The sequence below is a fragment of the Drosophila innubila genome (genome assembly GCF_004354385.1).
Source record: "Drosophila innubila isolate TH190305 chromosome 2L unlocalized genomic scaffold, UK_Dinn_1.0 5_B_2L, whole genome shotgun sequence".
Classification (NCBI taxonomy): domain Eukaryota; kingdom Metazoa; phylum Arthropoda; class Insecta; order Diptera; family Drosophilidae; genus Drosophila; species Drosophila innubila.
Window position 1 is genome coordinate 4,290,870 of NW_022995373.1, and position 26,730 is coordinate 4,317,599.

General features: G+C 36.1%; 1 protein-coding gene across 1 annotated transcript in view; it reads left to right on the plus strand.

The window, feature by feature from the left end:
• LOC117782646 (hemicentin-1) overlaps positions 1–26,730 on the plus strand; it is a 125,050-nt gene that overhangs the window by 15,206 nt on the left and 83,114 nt on the right. Inside the window, exons 3-4 of the mRNA XM_034619668.1 lie at positions 17,355–17,563; positions 25,481–25,591. Of these exons, the coding sequence (XP_034475559.1) occupies positions 17,355–17,563; positions 25,481–25,591 (320 nt within the window). The remainder of the gene's footprint in view (positions 1–17,354; positions 17,564–25,480; positions 25,592–26,730) is intronic.

Sequence of the window (26,730 nt, forward strand, 5' to 3'; positions counted from 1 at the left end):
TGCTTCCGATATAATTAAAAATTTTATCGGCACCCAGGGAACACCACGTGGTGGCCATTACACTTGTAATGGGGTCCTTTTTTCCAAAAGAAACTTGGTAGCACAACAAAATCAAATTTCAAAATCACTTGTACACAGCGCGCACAAAAGAGTTGAAAAAGAGTCAGTTTAAAGTCAAATAGACATACATATGCATTAATCATTTGGAAGAGCAGGACATCCATATGTGCAATTCAAAGATCTGTTAAGTGCACACATACATACATATGTTGGCACGCGCCAAAACAAAAGAAGTTTCTAGCTAAGCATTCATATATATAAACATGCGTTTATGCATATTTGGCTATGTTAAGCATAAGTGAAACCTTAACAGAGAATAAATTAAAACTGCATGTTAAACATGCTAAATGTTAAACCAAATAGTAAAATAATTGAAAACCAAAAAAAGACAAATTTACTAAAAACATAAATTTACACAGTAAATTTATAATAAACATGAAATTAACATAGAATTTTAACTTAACGTTTATATAAATACCAATGTAAAATTATTTAAATGAAATTTTTAAACATGTATTCAATATTAAATGTCAGTATAACATTCATAAATAACAATTTCAATAAATTGTAAAAATTAAAAAAAAAAGCTTAAATTCAGCTGGAAAAAGTTGTTCCGCCGGAATCAGACCCGCGACAAAATTGCAAAAATTTTCAAAGACAAAGGCTCAAAGTGTTGAGCCACTCTCACTTATGTCTTTATCCTCCTAAATGGCCATATTGCTTGTTTTAGTGCTCAATTAAAAAGTAAAAGAAATAATTTATATTTTAACATTTAATGTTAATATTACATTTTAAATAAGCACTGAGTTTGTTTTAATATAAAATGAATCTGAATTCGAACATAAATAAATTAAAAATCTTTCGCCCACGGCAGGACTCGAACCCACAAGCACTGTCCGACTCCGCGACTCAGTACACTGCGCCACCGAAGCGTCTGAATGGACGCCAATTTGTTATATAATATGTTAATATAAATTTTTTGTTTTATCAAGATATTCAAGTTTTAATTACTGCCAACGCGCCATCAACGAATTTAACAGCAAAATTTATTATTTGAATATCTTCGCTATTTACTGTGCGATCAGAATGAAATTTTCAGCAAAAATTTAGGACAATTATATCTTCATCTGTGCAAAATCTGGAATTTCTGGCTTTCAAAATGCTCTTATAATTTGGATATGAAATTTTCAATGTCGATTTGCAGGCGGTTAAGGGGGCGTGGCTGATTTTTGAAACAAACTTGATCTGCCTGCAGTATAGAGGAACCTACATACCAAGTTTGGTGTCTCTAGCTCTTATAGTCTCCGAGATCTAGGTGTTCATACAGACAGACAGACAGACGGACAGACAGACAGACAGACAGACGGACATTGCTATATCGACTCGACTATTGATGCTGATCAAGAATATATATACTTTATAGGGTCTGCCACGCCTCCTTCTACCTGTTACGCACATATTCGGTAAAACAAACCCAATAGACCCCTGTACTTTTTTTAAGTACGGGGTCTAAAAATAGGATTGGTTCTTGTAATAGCCAAAAAGTTCAAATTTGTTGCCTGGTGTTACTTATGCTTGGCGTGTTGAAAATGTGTGCCAACTTTTTTTAAGTGCAACAGAAAAACTGATCTCTTCATTGGATTTTGTGTTTTTGCTTGTGGGTATTGGTGTGTGCCCAGCCGTATGCTGGGCTTGAGCTTGCCTGCTCTATGGGTTCGGAGATGCCTCCTTCTCCCTGTTACATAACTTCCAACGAACACAATATACCTTTTTACTTTTTTTTTAAGAAACGGGTTGAAAAATATATAATTTAATAACAGTCTTAATTAGTATTAGGATGACCTATTATTTTATGTATTTTATGTTATAAATTTAAGTGAACTTATTATGTTTCCGCACAAATAAATTAACTTCACTTCTCGATAATCACTAAATTCTAAGAAAAGTTTCGATTGTAGATCATTTAGTTCTGCAAATGAACTACGATGAGCAAACTGCAGTGAGTTGTTGATCTTTTTATAAAATCAATTCAATCAACTCAGATCGTCGTTTTCGCACAAATAGAGTTGTCGACATTTCGATGTATTTTTATATCACTAATAAATTGAATGTAGTAATTTTTTTTCGAACCGAACCTTTTATTTAAGAAATGGGTTCGGTTCAGGTTGGGGTTTACGGAGTTTACAGGTTGGGGTTTACGGAGTATACAGGTTGGGGTTTACGGAGTATACAACATCAAATGTTCTGTTCATGGTACGGTTCGGATTGCTTAAAAACCCGAACCAAACCGAACCGACTCAACTCCATGACCGATTGGACACCAATTTGTTATACACGTATAATATGTTAACATATTTTTCATATCATTAAGTTTTTATTACTGCCCATGCTCCCTTATCGAATCAAACAGCAAAATTTATTATTTGAATATCTTGGCTATTTACTGTCCGATCAGAATGAAATTTTCAGTAAAAAACTAGGACACTGTTTTCTTCGTCTATGCAAAATTTCTAGCTTTTAAAAATTCGTACATAAAACTTTAAACTTAAATTTTAGAATGTTTTTTTTTCTGTGCTTGTGAAACAGTTGCTTAGAAGGCCCTTAGCTTGTCGTAGACATGGATCTGATTTCACTTTGACTGCCTTAGGTGTCGTTCTTCTATTCTTAGGTTTATGGGGAATCAGCTCCATCGTTTTAAACCAGCGGTGGGCACGAAATTTGCAATCGGAAGCACTACAACAACATCTACAACAAACACAACTTCTGAAGTCATAAATTAAAGCAAAATGAACACATTTATGACTCTGTGCGTCGCGATGAAAAACCTGTGTGGTTGTTTTTGGTTTTAGCAAACCAAAACAATTATACATTAAAAGAAGTTCTAATTAAATTTATTTGCAAGTTGAACGCTTATTATGTGGTAAAAATCAAAACTCATCAAAACCAACTTTACTTTTTCACACAGTGTACAAGACGCTACGAAGGCATAAATCATAGCAAAATGAACACTTTTATGACGATACGCGTCGCAGAAGAAACTCGAGCATTTGCTGTGTGCTTGTTGCTTAGTTTTATTGGGGGTCATAAATGATTTGCGCGCAGCGTCAAAAGTTGTTGTTGTAGACGGAGCACTGGGAGCAGCGAGAGCAAGGGCTTGCCCACTGCTGTTTTAAACCATTAAATATTAAACTGATACATTTTGGAGCGGGCGGACAAGCATCTTAGACTAGGACCGTCCAGGTCGACCCTGAAAGGTGACAACACCAGTAATGGTAGAAAAAGTCCAAAAAATGATACTGGATGATCACCGGAGCGAGCTGCGAGTAATAAAAATAAATAAAAATAGAAAAATTAAAATAAAAATTGTTTACCGTGTATACCGCAGGCAACCACAACGATCCTTGTTGACCTGCAACGGTAAGATCGGTGTACGTCGTTTCCAACCCAGGCATAGAAAACGTACAAGCATACAAGCTTGCGGTAAAAATGTTTAAGGTATCATGGGGAAGTCTAAAATGAAAGTGATTGTTGAAGCTCTTTTTTGGGAACCCTAAGTCTGCGCTTGGTGGATCCTACTCCCAGCCCACAGTTCTTCCACGACGCCCCCGAGGGGACCACTGAGGAAATTCAAAAAGCGACAAGCAGAGACTCAAAGGAGCCGGGACCAGCCGCAATCCCAAATATTTCGCTGAAGCTGGCACTCACGCCCAAACTTTTTGGGTGTTGCATCCTGGAAGGAGTCTTTACCAGCCCCTGAAAAACTCAAAAGGCCGGAGCTATCCTCATCCTACAGGCCAATCTGCCTAATAGATACAGTCGGAAAATTACTAGAGAATATTGTCTGTAACAGGCTGGCGAAATCTATTAAACTAGCAGGCGATTTGTTCCCCATGTAGTATGGTTTTCGGAATTCTCGCTTAACGGTCGACGCCATCAAGCATGACACCAACTTAGCTGAGAAAGCGTTTGAAAGCAGCAGATGGCAAGGAGGCGGTGAGGCGGCAGCAAGGAGTATTACGTAGTCATGATTATTTTACTATCATCCTATGTATCTGATAAATCTGGCGAACCTGAACCACCTGAATTTCGTCCAAATGATATTGTAAAAGTCATAAAAGAACAGATGAAACCAAAGAAAGCTCCAGGCTGCGATCTAATAACTCAAAAAATGATCATTGAACTTCCAAACTGTGCTATTTCCCTCATCTGTCACTGCGGACGGCAGTTCGCGTTAGTGACGAAAGCAGCACGAAGGGTGCGAAAGGCGACTAACTATATATACAGCTAAGTTGGAAAATTTGCTACGACTGTCCGATCAGATCGAGTTATATACCGATCGACAGGTTTAGTTCTAACTTACAAAATGGCGTACTAAAACTTTTTCTTACCAACCTGGGTCATGAGTAACGGGGGTGTAAGTGGGAGGGGAAAAATTTTGATAATTGCAGCTTATGGGGCCGTTGGGGCTTTTTGGTAAAATTTTTTTTTAAGTTTTTAAAAATTCGAATTAAAAATGCGCAACGATTGATACCTCGATTACCCAAATCCGATAACTGGTTCAAAAGATAATTAAATTTGGACTTTGCTTATGTGTTTGTTTGTTTGTATCAAAGTGCTCAGGTAAAATTTTACAGGTTTAAGAAAAATGTTTTTTTTGGCTCACATTTTGGCGATTTTAGAAAAATTGACATTCAACATTTTTATCAAATTTTAATATGTTATAGTTATTAAAATTTCGCGTTTTTTGACATATCACACTTGTCGCTTTCTTAAGATATTAACAAATAAGTGTATATACACATATTATGTAGAGTTGAAATATGATAGCAGCAATAACAGCAGCAAACCTATGTAGCAGACAGCTTTGGCGCGGCAAAAATAATCAGTATTGCCAGAAACTTTTTGTAGCATAGCTTTTGCGTTGCAGTAATAACCAGTGTCGCCAGAAAGTTTTTTTTGTAGCATTGCGGGCAGTTATAAGTTAAAACAATTAAATTGTTGTGGTCTTTCTACAACTGCTTCTTAATATTATTTCACAACAAGCAGCAACATTTGAAACAAAAAAATTTCTGATATCTTCTAAAAAAAATCTATTTACGAGGTAAAAGTCTACTGACGAAAGGTTAGATGCCCTAAAATTTCTGAAATACAATTTTGTGACGAACAATAAATAATTAAATATGAAGATTATATAAATATTATAATCATATTTTAAAATAAAAATAGACCGGCATTCGGCACATTGCACTATGGACCAGATGCCGTTTTTTTTTGGCATAAAGTCGAAAATTTGAGTTACATGGTTCAAACTTCGCATATTTTATTGTTATGGCATTAATAATGAGTGAACAAAAAATTGGGCCAGTGTGACCACGCCCACGCTTGCCCCCCCTGCAAACTGATTGATAGTAGATTTAGAATAAATATATATTATTTCAGATATATATATATATTATACAGAAAGATTCATTTATTAAGACATAATTGAATCGCTCAGATTATGAATGAGTTGTTAGGAGCTTGGACGTGGTGTCGCAAGGCATACAAAAAATGTTTTCACTTATATTTTACGAATTTCAATCCGATAATTTGACACGAATTTCCTATAAATTTCCCTGAAGTTGTCTACGAAATTTCCATTGTACTTCCCTTCTCCGATTTAGTTCTGCATATTTTTCGGCAAAACACTAATGGAAAATTATCAGAGCAAATTAATTTATTGTAGAGATAGAACTTCCAATGGTTACAATTTAAAAACAGAGACAGTAAATAATGATAAATCTGTTTTTTTCAATTGAAATAATCATTCACTGCTAGTAACTGTAAGTAAACGTGAAATATACCAAAGTTTTTCTTTGAAGGTAATATATGCAATTTCACCATGATCTTAAGATTTATGATTTTTATTTTTTTTTACTCACGAAATAATCATTATTTTTGATCAAAAAAATAAAACTTAAGAAATAATCATTATTTTAGAGCAAAAATAAATAAAACTCATAGCATAATAATTATTTCTTGAGTTTTATTTTTTTGAATCAAAAATAAAATTGAAATTGGTAGGACAAAATAACACATTGAGTTTTATTTTTGATTCAAAAAAATAAAACTGAAGAAATAATTATTATTCTATGAGTTTTATTTTTTTACTCAAAAATAATGATTATTCCTGAGTTTTATTGTTTGCTCAAAAGTTATCATAAGTAAAATAATAAAACTCATACAATAATGATTATTTCTTGAGTTTTAAAAAACGTTCCCTCCAGTATAAAAAGATTTAAAAATTTCAAACCCAATTTTGTGCAAAGTAGTCTTTTAAAAAGTGTAGAATTGTACAATATTGAGTAATATGCTCATTAGGGTATTTAACTTTCGATGAGCAAATGTGTTATTTTATTTTTGCGACATGAACACACATACATGTATGCATCACCATTGTTGTGTTGGTATGTGGTTGTACATGTACATAGAGCTTTTGTGCAAGTGCGTAGTTGGTTCATTCTTTCTTCACATGCAATGATGAGCTCCGAAAGAAAAGAATTTGCAAAGTCTGGCATGTTCGTATGCCGCGTGGCAGCCTGCAAGAAGTCAAAGCCTCGCCTCAATTTAAAAATGTTTAAAATTGCCTCCAGATTTGATTTTTGGTCAAATTTTGCGCGAGAAGTGTAATATTCCTGAAGAAGAATATGACAAAACAATGTATATATGCGAAAATCATTTCGATAGCGCATACACTGGAAAAAATAAACTAAAGAAGGAAGCGATTCCAACAATTAATTTGTTTGAACGTGGATGGAATTCCATTTAAACAGGTTGAACCAGAATAAACAAATGAGCCAAACAAAGATGAATGCTTGCTATGTAACAATTGCAAATAATGTATTAAATCCAATAATTTGTATACAAAAAATGCAACATGTTAATGGCAAAAATAATAAAATTTAAAAAAAACTTAAGGCAGAAAAACGTTCTATTCCCGAACGAAAAAAAAATTGTACTAGTCAGAAGCTTAAAGAATTAATTGATAATTTACAGACAAGCAGGGTGTCCAAGAGTTTATGTAAACTATTGATTGCATCCCGTCCAAGGCAATATGGCGAGGACAAGGGCGTAGGCAGCTTTGTGCGTACGGGGGCCAACAAAAATTTTTTCATTATATATCCACACACCAAAAATTTCTAGAGATTTTCGCTACTAAATCAGTACATGTTCTGAGTAGCGTATGGAATGTATATGTATAATTTGATGTATGTGTGTATAATTAGATGGATTTTAATATGAAGACCCACCATACAACAGGTTTTGTACGCCTCATGCAATGTCTTGGTATTTTATAGTCTTTGGTTGAACACAATCGGTCCCCGTGTGTGTTGTTATTGTTGAAGCTGCTGGCTCGATGTAATTTTCGTTACTTTTGCTGTTCGCTTCGCGTCTATCTACATACTTTATGCATACAGACTAACACACACAAGTGTAAGGTGAATTAAGAAAATAAATATATATGATCTGCTTGAGCTCTAGCTTTCAACTGAATATTTATTTTTTATATTGTAGAATATGTACATAAACATTTGAACGTGTCGAGGTCTCCCTTGATTAATATATTCTTACATTTGCACAATCCTGACCAAATCCGAGACCTCGCGGATCATACACTAGATCATCGTCAAGATATCGCCGTAATTATTTTTTTTTTCCCTATATTTCCAGTCCATTTTGCCTATTTCTATCTTCTTTTTTTATCTTTTCCTATCTTCTTCTGAGGTTTTATTATCTAAACCTTATGCTATTGCTCCAGCTCATTCACCTGTTCCTTTTGTCGTGTCTTTTTTTAAAATGCTGCTGCCTCCGACGTTCCTCCTACAGTTTCTGCTGCAGATACTCTTCTTCCAGGTGCCTCTGCTGAAGATTCACTTTGATTTCCTTCTGCTGCGAACACTTGTTCTCCTTCAGAGCCTCCTTGCTCCTTAAATGCTCTTTCCGATTGAGAGCCTCCTCGCTCATATTCGCCACCGGAGCTTCACTGCTCTCGCCCTTCTCCATCAGAGCCTCATTGCTCTTCTTCACCAGGACTATTTAAACAAACAAACCTTCGGACCGTGCAGACGTGTTTCATTAAAGCTCTCCGAATTAATAAAAATTAAATAGTACCTAAGTGCGGTAAATATCTAAAATTAGGCCAATAGCCCCCTAGTGCGATGCGCACGATGTTTTATTTAGTTTTGAAAGTGTAATTAAACTAATATATAAACTATAATCAAATAAAATAGAATTTAAATTAAGCAAGTGTTAACTTCGATGAGTCACTACGATACCTCTTTGGCCAAAAACAACGCCTACTTAAGCTATGTCTCCGACACAACACCACAAACAGCCGAAAAATTAAAGCATAGTCTCTTAGCCGTAGAATATGTGAGAGCGCGTCCTTGCTCTCCGATATTACCAACTACAACTCCAAAAACCTGGAGCGAAGAGTGTGCCTTTCCATTGCCGACCCCCTCCCCGCGGAAACCACTATCACCACAAAACTTGCCCTCACAAGTCGCTGCAGCTGACGCAACACACTGGGGCAGGCGGCCGATATGCGTGGCAAAAATCATTTTTTTGACGAAAGCGTTTATAAAAAGTAATAAAGGCATTCGATAGAGAAATCTCCAGAGATTACAAATCAAAAGATTTTTGAAATCAGGTAAAATTGTGGGCGTGACAGCCTCTCAAAGTTGACCTTATTTCAGTGCGCGCACAAATGTGGATTTTTCCTAAAAATGCAAACTTTAAAACTGATTTGATGACAAGTTATATGACCGATCTTTATGTTTTTGGTTTCATCTGAAAAGTACATTCATTTTAATTAAATGCCGTAGAATTTTGTTTCTTCACGTGTTGACCTTTCATTCCAGCGATGTTTAAAAAAAGCACTAAAATTAGGCTATTTTTGACTTTGATGGAATAGAAAAAAATTGGACTCGAAGGACTCGATCCCACTACCACAGGAGTCTTCGTTAATCAATTCTCTAACGAAATAACCCCGGTCTTTCATGCGTCCAGCTGCGTCTGGGAGAGTTATAGGACGAAAACTGATGCAACCTCGCAAAAAAATGGTGATAGAAGAGGAAGAGCGCAGTGCAATTTCATACCTTTTCGCTATGCCAGGCATCATACAAGATTTATCAAAATAAACAAAATTTTTTTTTTTTAAATAAGCGTAATAAAACTTTTTTATATATTAAACAATGCTTTTTAAAGAATAAAATAGATTGAAATTTATATTTCGAACAAAAAATAAATAAATTTTTTTTTTAATTTTACATGTAAAATATGCACTGAAAATATTTTTCAACTTTGACCGAAAGCCCTGAATCAACCAGTAGGCCTATTACGCAGTTAAAGCACTGATTTTAAAGCTTATGAAGTTTTCTATCAAATGCTTTTTAAATTTTGAAAATATCTTCACTGGTTCAAAAGATATGATTTTTGCAACGCAAAATGAGGATCTGCCCCACTGTGCGCTACGGCAACAACAACGTAAACTGTGTCAACAGTCGTCGTACCATTTTCTGCTGACCTTGCGCTTGGTCTCTTGGCTCTTGGCTTGGCTCTTTCAACTACTGCTTCGATAGCAAGCGCAGCGTCAAAACCAGCGGATCCGGCTAGGCAGACCGGAATGGATCGCTACATTCAAATTAAGCGAAAACTTAGCCCACAATAGATACGGGAAAATAAATCAAAAATTAACCGCGGTGACTCAAACCAAACTGTTGGGGACCCAGTAAGCACCAACAATAGGTTTGCACCACTGGCTGATACTGTCAACGACCAGCCTCCCTAAGCTGGAAATGGAGCAAAGAAACTAAAGCCCCCACCTATATACATTCGGGAGAAGATATCTAACGCATTGGTGAACAAGATTGTTGATCTCGTTGCAAACAACAAATATTTTAACCAAAAGCAAAATACCGCAACTTCTCTTTAAAGTTGAGCTAGAGCCAGATAGTAAAGCTTCAAAGAAAAATGAAGTGCACCCGATCTACAAACTACAGCTCCTGCTGCATCACCGAATCACTGTTGAGGAACCACACAAACGGAATGGTCCAGTCCAATGCTCAAACTGCCAGGAATATGGGCATACCAGAACGTACTGCACGCTGCGTTCGGTATGTGTAGCTTGTGAAGACTCCCATGGCCCTGATTCCTGCCAAGTCAACAAGAATGACCCTAGTAAAAACTAGTATAGTCGACTGTCGGAGACCCCTTACTTACTTTGTCAAAAACTAATAATGGGAAAAAGTTTTTCATACTAAGACTTAATTTTCACCCGGTCGGTCCTATGACAGCTATATGATATGGTGCTCCGATTTGAACCAACTTTGGACAGGATATATAAAAGCAAATCATATGCTTATTGTATCAGTTTGCTTTTATACTAAAACTTGATTTTCGACCGATTGTTCCTATGGGCGCTATAAGACATAGTGGTCCGACAAAGTGACAAAGTAATGTACTTTGCTTGCTGCTGTTGCCTTACATTTACAATTTTTACCTTGTCAGTTTAGATTGTTGTGTTTTGCTGTTTTAGATAACAATCTTTTCTTTCCATTTTTTTTGAACATGAGTCTATGCTGCGCTGCCTTCTGCGTTTACGGTTGCAGAATAAACTCACGACAATCCTGTGTGTATTGCTGGCTTCGCGATAACACTGCTCATACTACTTGTGCTGAATTTGGCCATATCGGCGGCCAAGTAGGTGATTTGATAAAATCCAACTGTTGCTTAAGCTGGTCGTGCTGGGATTTCCGATAAATGGAAATTGATTTACCTAATAATCATTTATTTGTTCGAAAACTTGATTATCCTGCCACACCTATATCGACACCCAAATCCGCCACGGGATGTCTTACGGAGGTTGAACCTGTATCCACCAATGCTGCACCAGTTAATTCTGAAGCTGCTCAAAATGCACCTTATATTGGTATCAAAGTCAATGGCACCGATGTCACTGTTTCTGTTCCACCAATGCTGCAGAAGTTAATTCTGAAGCTGCTCAAAATGCACCTTATATTGGTACCAAAGTCAATGGCACCGATGTCACTGTTCCTGATGCTGCCAATGCAACGAGTGTTGCTGAAGCGGATGTGAACATAATTAGATATGCTACTTCAACCAACGCTTCAAATGCTGTGGACGCAAATGCTGACACAGCAATTGCTTCTGAGACAGCCAATGCTGATACTACTTATAACGGCTGCGATGCACTGACTGCTGTTCAACCTCTGTTTTTAGCCACTCTGCAGCCTGTTGTATTATCTGCCATTCATCCGCGCAAGTCTTTTTTTGTTTCTAGATTCGCGACAGATGTCACTATATTTAGTGAGAAGCCATATTTGCCGTCAACACACTATTATGAACGAGTTCCATTTTAAATTACCCAATCCTCGAACTAGCCGTCCGCCTAAATCGCCCTCTATTGCGTCAACATCGTCGGCCAACGTTTCAAAAAACTAAATGCTTCTAACATTTTACTCTATCAAAATGTAAGAAGCCTTCTGGGTAAACTTAACAGACTTTTTATTGGTAGTGCCGCTTTCGAAGCTGATATAATTGTTTTTACAGAAACATGGCTCACCCCTAAAGTTAATAACTCCGAATTATTTGTAGATAAATGTTTAACATATCGACTTGATCGTCGTGGAGGCGGTGTACTCATATCGGTGAGCATTAGCTTACCGTCTGAGCAAATTCCATTATCTGTTAACTCTGACACAGAATTTTTTGCCGTTAGAATAAAACTGCAAACATTTTTTTGTCCATTAAATGTTTCTACATTCATCCTGCGTCTAATGACACTGTATATCTTAACCACTCTCGTGCTATTTCTTATGTAAATTCATTTTTTTCTGCTCATGACTCCTTGATTACTATTGGTAATTTTAATTTGTCTCACACTGATTGGAAGGTTTCTGATGATTTAAATTACCTCACGCCTTCGCCACAGCATATCTTCATTGTCTTATTATTTGACATGTCTCTGCTTCAGATTGTAGCAGGCCGATGGCTCAACATCTGTAAAACCGATATCACATCCCTAATATTCTGTTAAACAATTGCACATATCTGGTTTAAGCGTTGCAAGATAATGAAATGAACAATATATAATTGAGAAGCGAAGTGAGCAGAAGATTAACCATGTCCGAAACTGTAAGAATTGTCCTCTCAATTTGGCTTTCCCCAGCTCCGTTGATAATTGCCTATTAACAAGAATATCACCGCTCTCAGATGCAGAGGATGTTTATCATCCTACCTTACAATTAAAATTGAGCTTGATGGTGCCAAGCAAGGATGTAACTGTGAAATCTTTAAGTTCTCGCTGTTTTCGTAAAGCCAATTACATGCTGTTAAAAAACATACTTTTTTTCTACGGATTGGTCTTGTTTAAATGCATATTTAAACATAAACGATGACGTTGATATTTTCATCCGAACCTTAGAGTCTTCATTTGATGCATGTGTACCCTATACTGAGTGCCTCCCGATCCCTTATCTAGTTCTTCACAATTTTCTTTGTCTACAGCAAACTTTGCTTTCCTAATAATCAGTGCTACCAAAATTACCTTGGCCGTTGCAGACAAAACTTTAGGAATAATCCGAAATAAATCTGTGCTTTCGTGAATTCAAAGCGTAGAACGTCATATTTTCTACCGTCTATGTCTTTAAATAATGTTACTCACGATAATTACTTCAAAATAACTTACCTATTTGCCAGATTTTTTCAAGAATCTTACATATTCTAATGCTAAGCTAAGCTTGTCATATCCATATAATATTTATAACTCCAGTTCAATTTTTCCTCCGTTATTTACGAGAGCGCAGGTCTGTAAATTCATGAAAGCCGTAAAATCAAATTTTTCTCCCGTTTCCGACGGTATTCCTGGCTGCATACTCAAGAATTGTGCGGATTCACTGAGCATCCCACTTAATATTCTTTTTAATGCATCAATCATTACATCTTCTATTCCTGATGCTTGGAAGAGCTCTTTCATAATTCCTCTTCACAAGAAAGGCAGTAAATTTTGCGTTGAAAATAATCGAGGCATCTCAAAATTAATTTTGCTAGTCAGAGGTGGTCGTACCTCTTCAGGTGTTGTAGTTAGTTTTGACCCTAATCTGGCCAGTTCGACCGTTTTTTCGTTACCCTCGTGGTCCCTATGGCCTGGGATCCAACGTTATTCTGTCGACTTACTGCATTTATCGTATCTTTGCACTTTATTGTTAGCCTGGAATTTCGTCTGACTGAGCTGAGAACCTTGATGGCCGCTTGGCTATCAGAGAAGAGTGCCACCTTCGAGTTCACGAGACTTTACGCCAATAGAAGTTTGGCTGCCTATATTTTTGCGAAAGTCTCTGCCTGGAACACACTCGTGGATCTCGGAAGGTGGAATGACTTTTCCACTTCTAGATCCGGCGAGTACACTCCGGTCCCCAAAACCACAGTCCACCTTGGATCCGTCAGTGTAGAGTGATATCTCAAAGGTGTCATCAAGATTCCCTGTAGCCCACTCATCTCTCGACGGTATTCTGGTTTTGAATTTTCTTGGCGTCTTGTCGGACGTTACTATACGTGCCTTCTGTGGTATGCTTCTGTGTTCATTGTTTCATTCCATCCAGCTATCAGACTCTCTGAGTCTTAAGGCAGCTTGTGTTGCGATGCTTTCTATGTGCATTTCGAATGGCATTGATAGATACTAGACTACTTTGCGTCCGCTGAGCCTTGGGGAACTTTCGTTTCGACTCTACTCACGTATTGCGTGAGATTATCGCCACCTAGGTTGGCTGTTATCTTCCTGCTCTTCAGCATGGACGCGATCCATGAACTGATGTGTCCCTCGACTTCTAGGTCTACGAGGGACTTCGTGATGGAGTCCGCTTTTACATTGTTAAAGGCTCCTTCTATGTCCAAAAAGGCGGCCAATGTGTACTGTTTCGCTGCCAGAGATGCTTCCACCTGGCGCACTACTTCGTGTAGTGCTGTCTGAGTGGATTTCCCTTCTGTGTATGCATGTTGGGCTTTGCATTGCTTCCCTTCAATCTTATCAAGTATTCTTTCCAACGTCTTAAGGCTGAAAGATGTGAGACTTATGGGTCTGTAGTCCTTTGCTAGGACATGCCCTCTTCTTCCTGGATTCGGAATGAATATTACTTTCGCCTCCCTCCAGGCTCTCGGTACATAATTCAACCTAATGCAGGCTTTGAATATGTCAATCAGCCACGCGAGTGCCTTCCTCTATAACTTGTAGCATCTTTGGTATAATTCCGTCCGGTCCTGGACTTTTGTATGGGTCAAAGGTGTTTATTGCCCAGAGAAGTCGTTCTCTTGAGATTATGTCCTCGTTACTATCATCGTAACTACTACTATCTGGTTTTCTCCGTTTTGTTGTTTCCTGGGAAGTGCGTGTCTACCAGTATCTCAAGTAATTCTCTGATAGACCGTGTACTCGGGTTGTTGTGCTCCTTTGATAGGATCTTGGCGATTCTGGCCGTGTCCTTGACGTTGTCTATGGATTTGCAATATTTTGCCCAAGCTTCTTTCTTGGCCTTTTATAACGCCTGTTTGTATGTCTTCAGGGCGTCCCTATATGGCTGCCATACTTTGCTAGCATAGCTTTGGTTGAAGGTCTTTCTAGAAATCTTTCGTAGCTCTGCCAGTTCCTGTTTCCACCACGGTGGGTACTGCTTCCTTGCATACGACACCGGGCAGAAGGATACGTAGGCCTTATTGAGTATGATATTAAGCTTGTCGACCTCCCCATCTATTGAATTCGTCGAGAGCTCCTTGTTATTTGCTGTTTTACTCACATTGGATTGATCGAGCTTGGCGAACTTGTTCCAATCCGATTTTCGCGGGCTACGTAATTTTTCGGGCTTGATAACGTCGATATCAATCTCGAATTTTATATACCTGTGGTCTGAAAAAGAGTGGCGCGTGGAAACCTCGGTTGTTCCTCACTACTGGGGAATACAAAGGTTGGGGTGCTGCCTTTGTTACATATGGTAATGTTCCTGTTAATAATATAATCAAAAAGAGACTCACCTCAATCATTGTTCTCCGAGCTGAACCATACTGTGTGTCTACAGCTTGCGTAGCAGCCTACCAGAAGATTTGTTCTGTTCTTCTCCGCGTGTTCTAGGAGCCGTTCCACTGATGCTGGTGGGGCCGGTTCCTCGTGCGCCATATATGCTGAGGCAAAGTGCAGCGCTTTTCCCTGGCTAAGTTAGATTCTGACAACTGCCAGATCCACGTTGCTCAGACTGGTGATTAAAAGTGCTTTAAAGAATGATCTTATTAGTGAACAAGCCCTCGGCCTACCTTCGGTGTTAAGGTAGAAGGTTTCGGAGCCTGTTAATGTTTCAATTACAAAGTTTAATTTTGCTACAGCCCGTAAAATAGCTTGTGATTATGATCCAAAATTTGGCCCCCTCTAATGTTTGTCATGAGTTTAGGTCCAAAAGGCGTACTTAGTCCTTACCTGTTTCCCTTGCAGTCGGTAGCTTCAACGTACATGAGCCCGCCTGTACCGCACCAAAAAACTAGACCTGCGTCTCGATTTTGCCTTCTTTCATTAACAAAATGTTAGAGGTCTCCTTACAAAGCTCAATAACCTATATTTGAGTAGTATGTCTTTTGATTCTGATATAATAGCCCTGTAAGACACTTGGTTAAATTTTACAGTATATGATTCTGAAGTAATGTCAAATAATTATCTTTTATATAGAAATGATCGACCGACTCGAAGTGGTGGCGTACTTATTGCCACTAAATCGGTACTTCAGTCAGAAAGCATTGCTTTCAATGCAACTACTGATATTGAAAAGTAATTTTTTCAACTCGATAAATTTTCATCATCTGTTTTTTTATCCAAAAGTTTCTACGGAAGTTTACATGCAACATTTTGCCCGTATTAAAGAAATTAATTGTCAAGTCAAAGACAAGGACTTATTTAGTGTACTGGGGGATTTTAATCTGCCTAAAATTTCGTGGCCATTTTTCAGTAACTCAAATTACCTTGTTCTGTTAAACTAAGATAATTATTTAGATTGACTGCTTTATTGCTCGTTGTTTCAAATTAATACAATTAAGAATCATAATGATCGAATTCCTTAATCAAGTTTTTATTAACAAATTCGCAAATACTTTCGTCTCTAGGTCATCCCTAAGCATTTTAGTCCACCTTTATTATGTCAGCAACCACCTCGTCGTTGTTTTTGCAAGGTAAATTAATTATTGCTTATTGAGCTTATCCTTGCTACCGACTGGTGCTTCTTAGAAAAATCTACTGACAATGATATTGTTCCTTCTATGAGACCCTAAATGCACTCTTAGATGTTTTCATTCCAAATTATGCTCCATCGTCTGGTTCCTTTATTTTTTACTCTGTTCATTAACGATGTACCCACCATTCTGTCTCATTCTTATATTTTAATGTTTGCGGATGCTCTAAAGCTTACCTTTTTATACACGATTTGAACGCTATTCAACTATGGTGCTCGGACAATAAGATGCATCTCAATTGTTCAAAGTGTATGTTCATGACATTTAATCGTACTAGGCCCTATTTATGTTCTTATACGATGGACAATGCCCCTTTGCATCGTATAAAATCTGAAAGGATCTTGGAGTTTTATTTGATTGCAAATTATGCTTCAGTTTACACATCTCCACTATAGTTAATGACGCCAAAGGAGTACTTGGTTTTATTAAACGTTGGTCGAAAGAATTTAATGATCCTTTCACCACTAAACTCCTTTACGTCTCTTTAGTTCGCCCCATCCTGGAATACTGTTCATGCATTTGGAGCCCACAGTATCAAATAAACCAAAATCGAATTGAATCAGTTTAAAAGCAATTTTTGCTTTTTGCCTTACGTGGTTTTAGCTGGGCTCCCAACCTTCGGTTACCACCGTACTCCAGTAGGCTTCCTTTTCTCAATCTTTCGTCTTTAAATAACCGTAAGACAACTCTTGGTGTTGTTACATTTACATTACAAACCCTTATTTTTAGATACATGCACAAGTAATTTGTTTTATTTTTTATCATTTCAGTTTTAATTCTAAATTTATTTTCATAGTTTTAATTTAACTAATGTCGACTGTTCTTAGTTGACACAAGTTAATACATAAATTAAAACTATCAAAAAAATTCTTGCCGTAGCAATTAATTGTAAATACCCTTAATGTTTTTAAGTTAAATTATGATCATTTTAATAATTTTTAATTAATTCTTTTATATGCTTCTATATTCAGTGTGGACATGCGAGCTGGTATTTCAAAGGCTCCCAAACGATGGTCAGACGATGCGGTTTTTGGAGACAGAGCTTACTTTGTTTTCGAAAACGAGCCTGGAAGGCTTTCTGTGGAAAAAATACAAGCAAGTGACTCTGGAATATATAGATGTCGTGTGGATTTCTTGAAGGCGCAAACATATAATACTCGCATAAGACTGGACGTCATAAGTAAGTTTTATTTAGTTCAATTAGTTTGAGCTCCGTACCCAAAAATGGGTTAACGAGTTGTTTACTTTGACACAATTTGAGGTCGCCCTTTAAAATTTTAAGGGTTAGAGCAACAAAACTTGGTGACAATACTCTGACACTGTTGACCTAAATCAAATTAGTTTTGGAATTTTGTCACTCCCACTTCCGTTCACGCAAATAAATGAAAATTTAATATGATGAACAATTGTAAAGTTACAGGTATATCAATCAAAATATAGTCCATCGCCAATAAAATAAGGCCCCAAAAGAAGACATGAAATAAGGCTTCAAGCACTTCTAATATTTTTCTTGGATAAACTTCATTCACGCAAAAATAAATTATTGTACTATTTCAATAATTCGAACACTTGTTAATTCGGACAACCTGATAATTCGGACACTCAATTTTTATTTATAAAATATTCTGTAACCCGGGCACCACACAAATTGTTTAATTCTAAAATCCGATCACATTAACGCGTTTATATGTAAGAAAAGAATAAAAGTATCAAAAGTATGTTTCTACTGCAGAATCTGTCATTTAAGAGCAAAGGGTCGTTGTTTCTAATATTGGGTTTATTCGACAGGCTTTTTAATGTGTCATGCCTTCTTTACTTATGATGGATTAGTAATAAGTACCTGCTAAAAGACATGATAGCTTCTTATATAAATCAGATTACTAAGTTTTTTCACCGTTCGTACGAAGCAATTATTACACTAGCCAACAGCCCAAATCTGAATTGAACCAAACCGAATTTTTTGAATAGATACGGGGTCCCAAACAACGAAAAAACTTTTTTAAATTTTTTTTTTGCAGGGCTGCATTTATTGAGGCTTGTTTCAGATATGATCAGTGTTGCCAAGTCAGCTTTCTTCCTGTCAGATCTGACTTTTTTTGAATGCCAAAAACGGAAAAAATTGTGATCTTTCGGGTGACGGGAATTCTAGCTTTATTGAAAGTTGCAATGGATTTTTTGGATTTACAAAACTTCTGTCATATCGAAATATCTAAGCATGGCATCACTTTTGATCGATAATTGTTGCAATAATATCAGTAAATGCCGCTTTACTATCTTTACAACACTTTTCCATCACTGGCAAAAGGTTTCACAATTTTTGATTTGCGTGCGCGTGAGAGGCCTGGAAGCGTGATGTCTCAATAAAGAATTTCAGCCATAACTGCTAAACTGAGTGATTTAAAAGTAAAGTATTTATAATGAACTTGCACCAAACCAAACCTACATAGGTGGGGGAGGTAATAAAAGCAATAAAGCGAGCGTCAGACGAGGAATTTTTCACCGACACTTGCTGCTGAAAAGCTGTCAGTTGTCGTGTGAACACACAAAATTTTAAGGCGTCGGTCAAAAACCGACGCTCACCGATGGAAATAGAACACGTCCTATTTCATCGCTTTTGCGGTGTCGGTCAAATGCCTACTATGTTAAAGCATTTTTTGTATGAAATTGTTTAAAGAGTGACGAGACTCTGTGAAAACAAAAACCGTTGGGATTTTTGTTTGACATACAATGTGAATTGTGTGAATGGCACAATTTATCGTCGCTAGAAAAGTGTCGGTTAAAAAGTCCTCGTCTGACGTTCGCTTAAAACCTGCCAGACGTGCCACAGAAAGCAGATGCAACCGAAAATCTTCCAAATCTCTATATATTTTTGGGATGTTTTCGGTTGGTTTAGATTTTTGTGGCACCTCTGTCCATGGGCTATTTATTTGGATTCTTTTTAAAATTTTCTATCTTTTTCTAACTTTTTTAAAATGTCAATATAGCTTTTTCCGGCACTGAAGAGTTGGCAACACTGGATACGATTAATTAAAATCTATGGATAAACGGCGATTTAATAACATTTTATCTTATACGGCGCTCAATTAATAGCTTTGTAAACAGAGGTTAAAACCGAAGCACAGAATTTTTTTTCGAGTAATGATGACAAAAGTGGGCGCACCTCTAAAAAACGGCATGAAAAAAAGCCAAATTTCAAAATATTCTAAGAAAAAAAAATGTTTTTCGTCGTTTGGGGCCCCATGTCTATTCAAAATGTGGATTTGGTTTCTAGCCCCAAAATTTCTGATATCCAATTTTGTGACGAACAAAATTCAGTTAAATCTAAAAATTTTGAATAAAAATATAAGTTAATAAAAACAAAGCGAATATTGGCATTGTGCACTGTCAGCAAAAAGAGTAAGCTTCTTTGTACATAAAAATTACTTTTTGCGCAGTGCCGAATGCCAATTTTCGTTTTTTTTTTTGTATTAATTTATCCCACAAAAAAAACCTCTAAACGAGGTAAAAGTCTAGTGACGAAAGCAATTTCTAGACCCAAAATTTCTGATATCCAATTTTGTGACGAACAAATTTCAGTTTAATCTAAAATAAAATAAAATATAATATAAAAAAACGAAAATTGGCATTGTGCACTGTGAGTAAAAGGGTGATCTTCTTTGTACATAAAAATAACTTTTGCGCAGTGCCGAATGCCAATTTTCGTTTTATATTAATTTATATTTTATCAGAAATCGCCAAAATGTGCTAAAAAACTTCATTTCACCTGTAAAATGTTACCTGAGTACTTTAGAAAAAGTTTAAAGGTACGCCTAAAAGCCCTCAAACACACCTTTCTAATGATATATAGAACATATCTGTAGCTTCTATGGTTTGGAAACTGTTGAGGTTTCAATTTTATGGATTTAGCGTTTTCCGCTAAACTAGCGGGAAATTGAAAAAGTCGTAGAACAAACATTTCTAGATTTTGAAAAGGAATCAATCCCCATCATTACATTTAAGCTTCTTTAGCGCTTTGATGCAAACAGACAAACAGACAAACAGACAAACAGACAAACAAACTGACTTTTCATTTCATTTTGAGAAGTCCACTAAAATTTTCTAATTTATTTATCTTTTGAACCAGTTATCGGATTTAGGTGATTGAGGTATCAATCGACGCGTATTTTAATTAGAATTTTAAGAAATAAAAATTTTACCAAAAGCCCCAACGGCCCCATAAGCTGCAATTATCAAAATTTTTCCCCTCCCACTTACACGCCCGTATCTCATGACCCAGGTTGGTTAGAAAAAGTTTTAGTACGCCATTTTGTAAGTTAGAACTAAACCTGTCGATCGGTATATAACTCGATCTGATCGGACAGTCGTAGCAAATTTTTCAACTTAGCTGTATATATAGTTAGTCGCCTTTCGCACCCTTCGTGCTGCTTTCGTCACTAACGCGGCAGTTCGCGTGATATTTTTATTTAAAATTTTTAGATTAAACTGAATTTTGTTCGTCACAAAATTGGATATCAGAAATTTTGGGGCTAGCAATTGCTTTATGTTTCATATACCAAAAATCGCTAAATTGTACGTATTACAACATATTAAAATTTAACAGAAATCGTTAGAGCCGTTTTGTCAGAAATCGCCATAATGTAAGCTAAAAAACTTTTCTTCACCTGTAAAATGTTACCTGAGTACTTAAGAAAAAAAGTTTAAAGGTACACCTTCAAACACACCTTTCCAATGATATATAGAACATATCTATAGCTTCTATGGTTTAGAAACTGTTGAGGTTTCAATTTTAGCGGAACTTTGCGTTTTCCCGCTAAACTAGCGGTTTTTTCAAAAAGTCGTAGAACAAACATTTCTAGATTTTAGAAAAGGAATAAATCCCCATCATTACATTTAAGCTTCTTTAGCGCTTCGATGCAAACAGACAAACAAACTGACTTTTTATTTCATTTTGAGAAGTCCACTAAAATTTTCAGATTTATTTATCTTTTGAACCAGTTATCGGATTTGGGTGATTGTGGTATCAACGTGTATTTTTAAGTAGAATTTTTAAAAATACAAAATTTTACCAAAAGGACTATACCTTTCGATCGGTATATAACTCGATCGGATCGGACAGTCGTAGCAAATTTTCCAACTTAGCTGTATATATTGTTAGTCGCCTTTCGCACCCTTCGTGATGCTTTCGTCACTAACACGAACTGCCGTCCGCAGTGATATACTTGACGGCTCCTAAATAAAAATTATAAAGAAATATTAGTATTTATTTTTTACAAATTATTACAATGTATACGTGATGTTAAAATAATAATTTTTCAAAGTTTTCAAGGTAAAAATTGCGTTTATTATGCTATGCCCGCTCTTTCGTGGTAGTTCACAGAATTTGTGGCTCTCTTGGCGAAGGATTTGACAAAATACATAGCAGAGCAGCGAACGTTTTGAAAGCCCTGGCATTTATTCTTCCAATTTCAGCAAATGCAACATACTCCTATTGCAAGGCTATTTTGAGCTCTTTTAGCACCCTGTCAAGCCATGTGCCAATCATTTCGCATGAATTATAAGATTGCCAGAAGGGATGCCCGGGTTTTACTGGGTATAAGCGAACGTATGTGTGTATGTATGTGTGTGTGTTTGTGCATGTGGATGTGTGTGTGAAATTCCAGTGCGAATTTCGCAAAAAGGCGTCTGAATGCACGATAAGATTTTCACAGCTATGTTGTGTCCAAATTTCATCCTCCTCGGCCTTACCGTTTGGGTTTCACGAATATCAGTCAGTCATCTGTCAGTCAGTCAGGACAAACAGTTTTATATATACAGATAAAATTTTTTGTAAATGAAACGTATAAATGTGTGCACGCTGAGTTTGGTAAAGATATTGCAAAAATTAAAAACGTTTTTCATACTAAAGCTAAAATTGAGCCAGACGTTCTTATGGCAGCTATATGATATTGTCGTTCGATTTAGACCAAATTTGAAAAGGGTGTAACATTTAGTAAAATAGACATATTCTGTGAGTTTGACTAAGAAAGCTCAAAAAATAAATAAAATTGTATTCTACAAATTAAATTCCATCCAATTGTTCCAATGCCAGCTATATGATAAGGTTACCTGATGTTGACCAAATTTGGTCAGGGTGCAACAGGAAGTCTCAAATACGGTTTTTATGCTAAAGGTTAATTTGAGCTTGATTGTTTCCATGATAGCTATGCTATATGATATAGTCATCCGATTTTGACAAAATTAGGTCAGGATGTAACATAGGGTAAAAAAAACATAACCTGTGAGTTTGGTTAACATAACTTATAAAACAAAAAAGTTTTTCATAATAAAGGTGAATCTGAACCCGACTGTTCCTATTGCAGGTATGTGAAATAGTAGCCCGTATTTGACCAAATTGTAAAATATCGTAATTATCTGTGCTTGAGCGCGAACCCGTGCGCATAAGTCTACGACACCATCCTCTGCACTACCTAAACTCGTTGGCTGACCAAACGCTGCTACATGTAAATTAAAATAAACGCGAACTTTGGCTTCGATTTTGACACACTTGCAGGTCGAATTTTCCAAAACGAAGCCTTTTCTCTCGATAAAATTGTCATAGTTTTGTTGTCCCGAAACTTCAAGCTTGTATCTCGTGTGGTTTGGCCTGAACAATGATACATGAGTGAGTGAGTGTACAGGAAGAAGCGCTTTATATATGTAGATAGATATAATATATATAATTCGAGTAATGTTCTGTTTTATAACGAAAGTTAAAAAAAAACACCAAATAAAGTGCTATTTATCATATATTTAGAGACCAAAATATGATACAGGACTCAACTAGATTTTTTGAATTGAATTTTAAAGTTTCCATAAAAATTAACTTTTTTATTGTTGCTTTGGGCAACTTGTCACTATGATGGCCTGTTTACCAACACTACTTTTCTATCTGGTGTGTCAATAAGTGAGCCAAAGACAAAAATTAATTAAAAAAAATAATTTTGCCTACGCTGCTTACAATTGGAAGGATGACCCAGCGTTCCAATAACCATGAAAATCTCATAAATCCTTTTAATGGGGTCTGCTAGCATCTTTTGGATTGGAATTCGAGTTTGAATGACATTAATTTGTTTCAGGTCATCCTTAGATGGCGCATCGACGATCTATATTTGAGAAATCGGATGACTTCTAAAAAATTTAATTCTTTTTACAGATATTGCTATTATATAGTATCATCCATTGATGATACAGCGTTTTCGAAAATAAAAATAAAAAGCCCAATTCACTCCACCCTTGTAGCCAAGGCTGCAGACCCAAAATTTTTTATATAATTTTTCTTGATTTTTATATCGGAGTTTAAGTTTTAAGATTACCTATTATTTTATTATTTATTATGTTATAATATAATTAAAGTGCACTTGTTTTGTTTCCGCGCGATTGAACTCACTTCACTTCTCGATAAGCAATAAATTCCAAAAAAAAGTTTCGATTGAAGATAATTTAGTTCTGCAAATGAACTACGATGAGCAAACTCCAGTGAGTTGTCGATATTTCGATGAATGTTACATCACATCACAATAAAAAGAATGTAACTATTGTTTTTTCTAACAGAACCTTTTATTTAAGAAATGGGTTCGGTTCAGGTTGGGGCTTACGGAGTATACAACATCAAATGTTAAGTCTCGAAGTTAATTTTGATCTCTAAGACCTCCCTCTTTTTGGAGTCATTTTTAGACTCCGTATTTAAAAAAAGTACAGGAGTCTATTGGGGTTGTTTAAACGAATATGTGCGTAACAAAAAGAAGGAGGCGTGGCAGACCCTATAAAGTATATATTTTCTTGATCAGCATCAATAGCCAAGTCGATATAGCAATGTCCGCCTGTCCGTCTGTATGAACACCCAGATCTCAGAGACAATAAGAGCTAGGGACACCAAACTTAGTATGTAGGCTCCTCTATATTGCAAGCAGATCAAGTTTGTTCCAAAATGCGGCCACACCCACTTTATCGCACACAAATCGACAAAAAAAAATTGCATATTCAAATTATATGAGCAATTTAAAAGCTAGTGACACCAAACTTGGTGTATAGATTCGTCTATATTGCAGGCAGATCAAGCTTGTTTCTTTTTTAGATCGGACCCCTATATCATATAGCTGTCATAGGACGAGAATCAAGTCTTAGTAGAAAAACTTTTTGTTTTATGAGATATCGTAAACAAGCTGACAGAATATGCTTTTAAGTTTGTTTTATACATCCTTACCAGTTCAAATCGGATTACTATATCATATAGCTGCCAACAAAAAGTCGAAAATGTAATACACCGCTCTGTAAGGGCGTCAAGTGAGCAGAATACTTTTTAATTTTTAGCAGTCTTAGCTTTTTCCATAGTACGTACGGGGTCTCCGACATTCGAGATTGCTTATTTTATTTGGAAACTTTCGATATAAAACAACACTGGAACTATGGTATTCCAAATAAGAAAATGAAATAAAATAATTTTTTTTGCGGCCTTATTTCTTGTCTTCTTTTGGGGACTAATTTTATTATGAAATAAGACACCAATTTGCTTTGGGAAATAAGGTACCAAAAAAGGAAATAACACACAAAATGTAATTAAAGATCGTTGTTGTTGTTTCCTGTGTAATATTTTGGGACCTTTTTCGATTGGGGCCATATTTCACAGAGTACACAGCTTATTCCCAACTTTTTGGCAGTTTTCAAATACTAGCTCTTTTGAGGCAATCCTTTCATCGAGCCATTTTTTGCATTCTTCATATGAAGTGAACTTCAGCTGGGACAGGCCAATTGTCATCGACCGGAACAAGTGGTAGTCGGTAGGAGCATTGTCTGGAGAATAATTTAAGAGTTGAGTCCAATAGTGGACCCCCGTGATTGTTTTATTGATTTAGCCTTGATCCACATAGAGCAATGATTTAAACTCGTCTACTTTAAGAGTTTTAAATATTAAATTAAATATCGTCCATCACAAAACGTTATATTAGAAATTTTGGAGAACGGAAAAACTCTCGTCCCTGAACTTTTTATCTTTTTTCTACATTACATTCTATAGTATGTTCATCCATATTAAGATTATTTTGTATCCTTTTAATTACAGCACCTCCAAAACAAGTCATAATACGCGATAGTGCTAACGTAGAACGCTCAACAGTGGTTGGTCCATACAGTGAAGGTGACATTATTGCGTTAAAGTGCCAAGTTGTTGGAGGTAAGAACAAAAGAGAATCAAAACTATAAAATATATTTAAGGTATCGTTGTATTCATAAAGTTTACTAGATCAAAATATTGAACAGCATTTTTTTTTGTGGAAATCCACAGATTAATTGCAAAACTCGTAGTTTCTTTGATCAGTGACTGTAATCATTATAAGTTTTATTATAAAGCCTAGCTTACACTCGGAGCGAACTGAAATCGTTACGCTCGCCCTTTTTCCGAGCTGAAAATCAGCTGGTATGTTATGTACAGAATCTTAGTATTTTTGCTATCGATATACATGTTTAATCGACCCTGCGCTTTTATTGAGCCGTGTAAAACCAAATCAGCTATTCAGAAACAAAACAAAATGACCAAACTTTCCTATAGTCGGGATCTCGACTATAACCTTTCCCACTTGTTTTCATTGTTGACTGACGAAAATAGGTTTGAAACCTATTTCCAATACGTAATTGCGAAGAGTGGCTTTAACAGTGCCATGTTATAGTTAACACAACGTTATGCCTATACTTAGCGTACGTAGCGAGAAGTGTGAACCAAATATCAAACTCCAAATCGTAAAAAATTTTTTATCATTTGTTTTGTATGGAGTTTTTAATTCCGCGGTCGTTTCGCTCTAAGTGTAACCAGGCCTTAAAACTCAAGAAATAATCTTGAGTTTTAGAAATTTGAGAAAAAAATAAAACTCAGGAATAATCATTATTTTTGAGCAAAAAATTAAAACTCATAGAATAATGATTACTTCTTGAGTTTTATTTTTTTTGAATCAAAAATAAAACGCAAGGTGCTATATTGACTTAAAAAAAAATAATTAAAATTAAATAACTATATTATTGAAAATATAATTTTTAAAATTTTTTTGAATTATTTTTAAATTTAAAAATGGTTTACTGACTAGGAATCTTTTCCATTTATTCCTTATAAAAAAGTCAAAATAACTCAACAAATAATCATTATGCTATAAGTTTTATTTTCAAAAATAATGATTATGTCATGAGTATAATAATAACAAGGCTCCGCCCCTGCTCGCTTGCTCGCCTCGGCTCGCTTCGCTCGCGGTGAGGTGGCTACAGTCGAGCACGCTCGACAGTAGGATACCCTGAGCCCATGTCCTCTTTTATAAAAGTTGATTG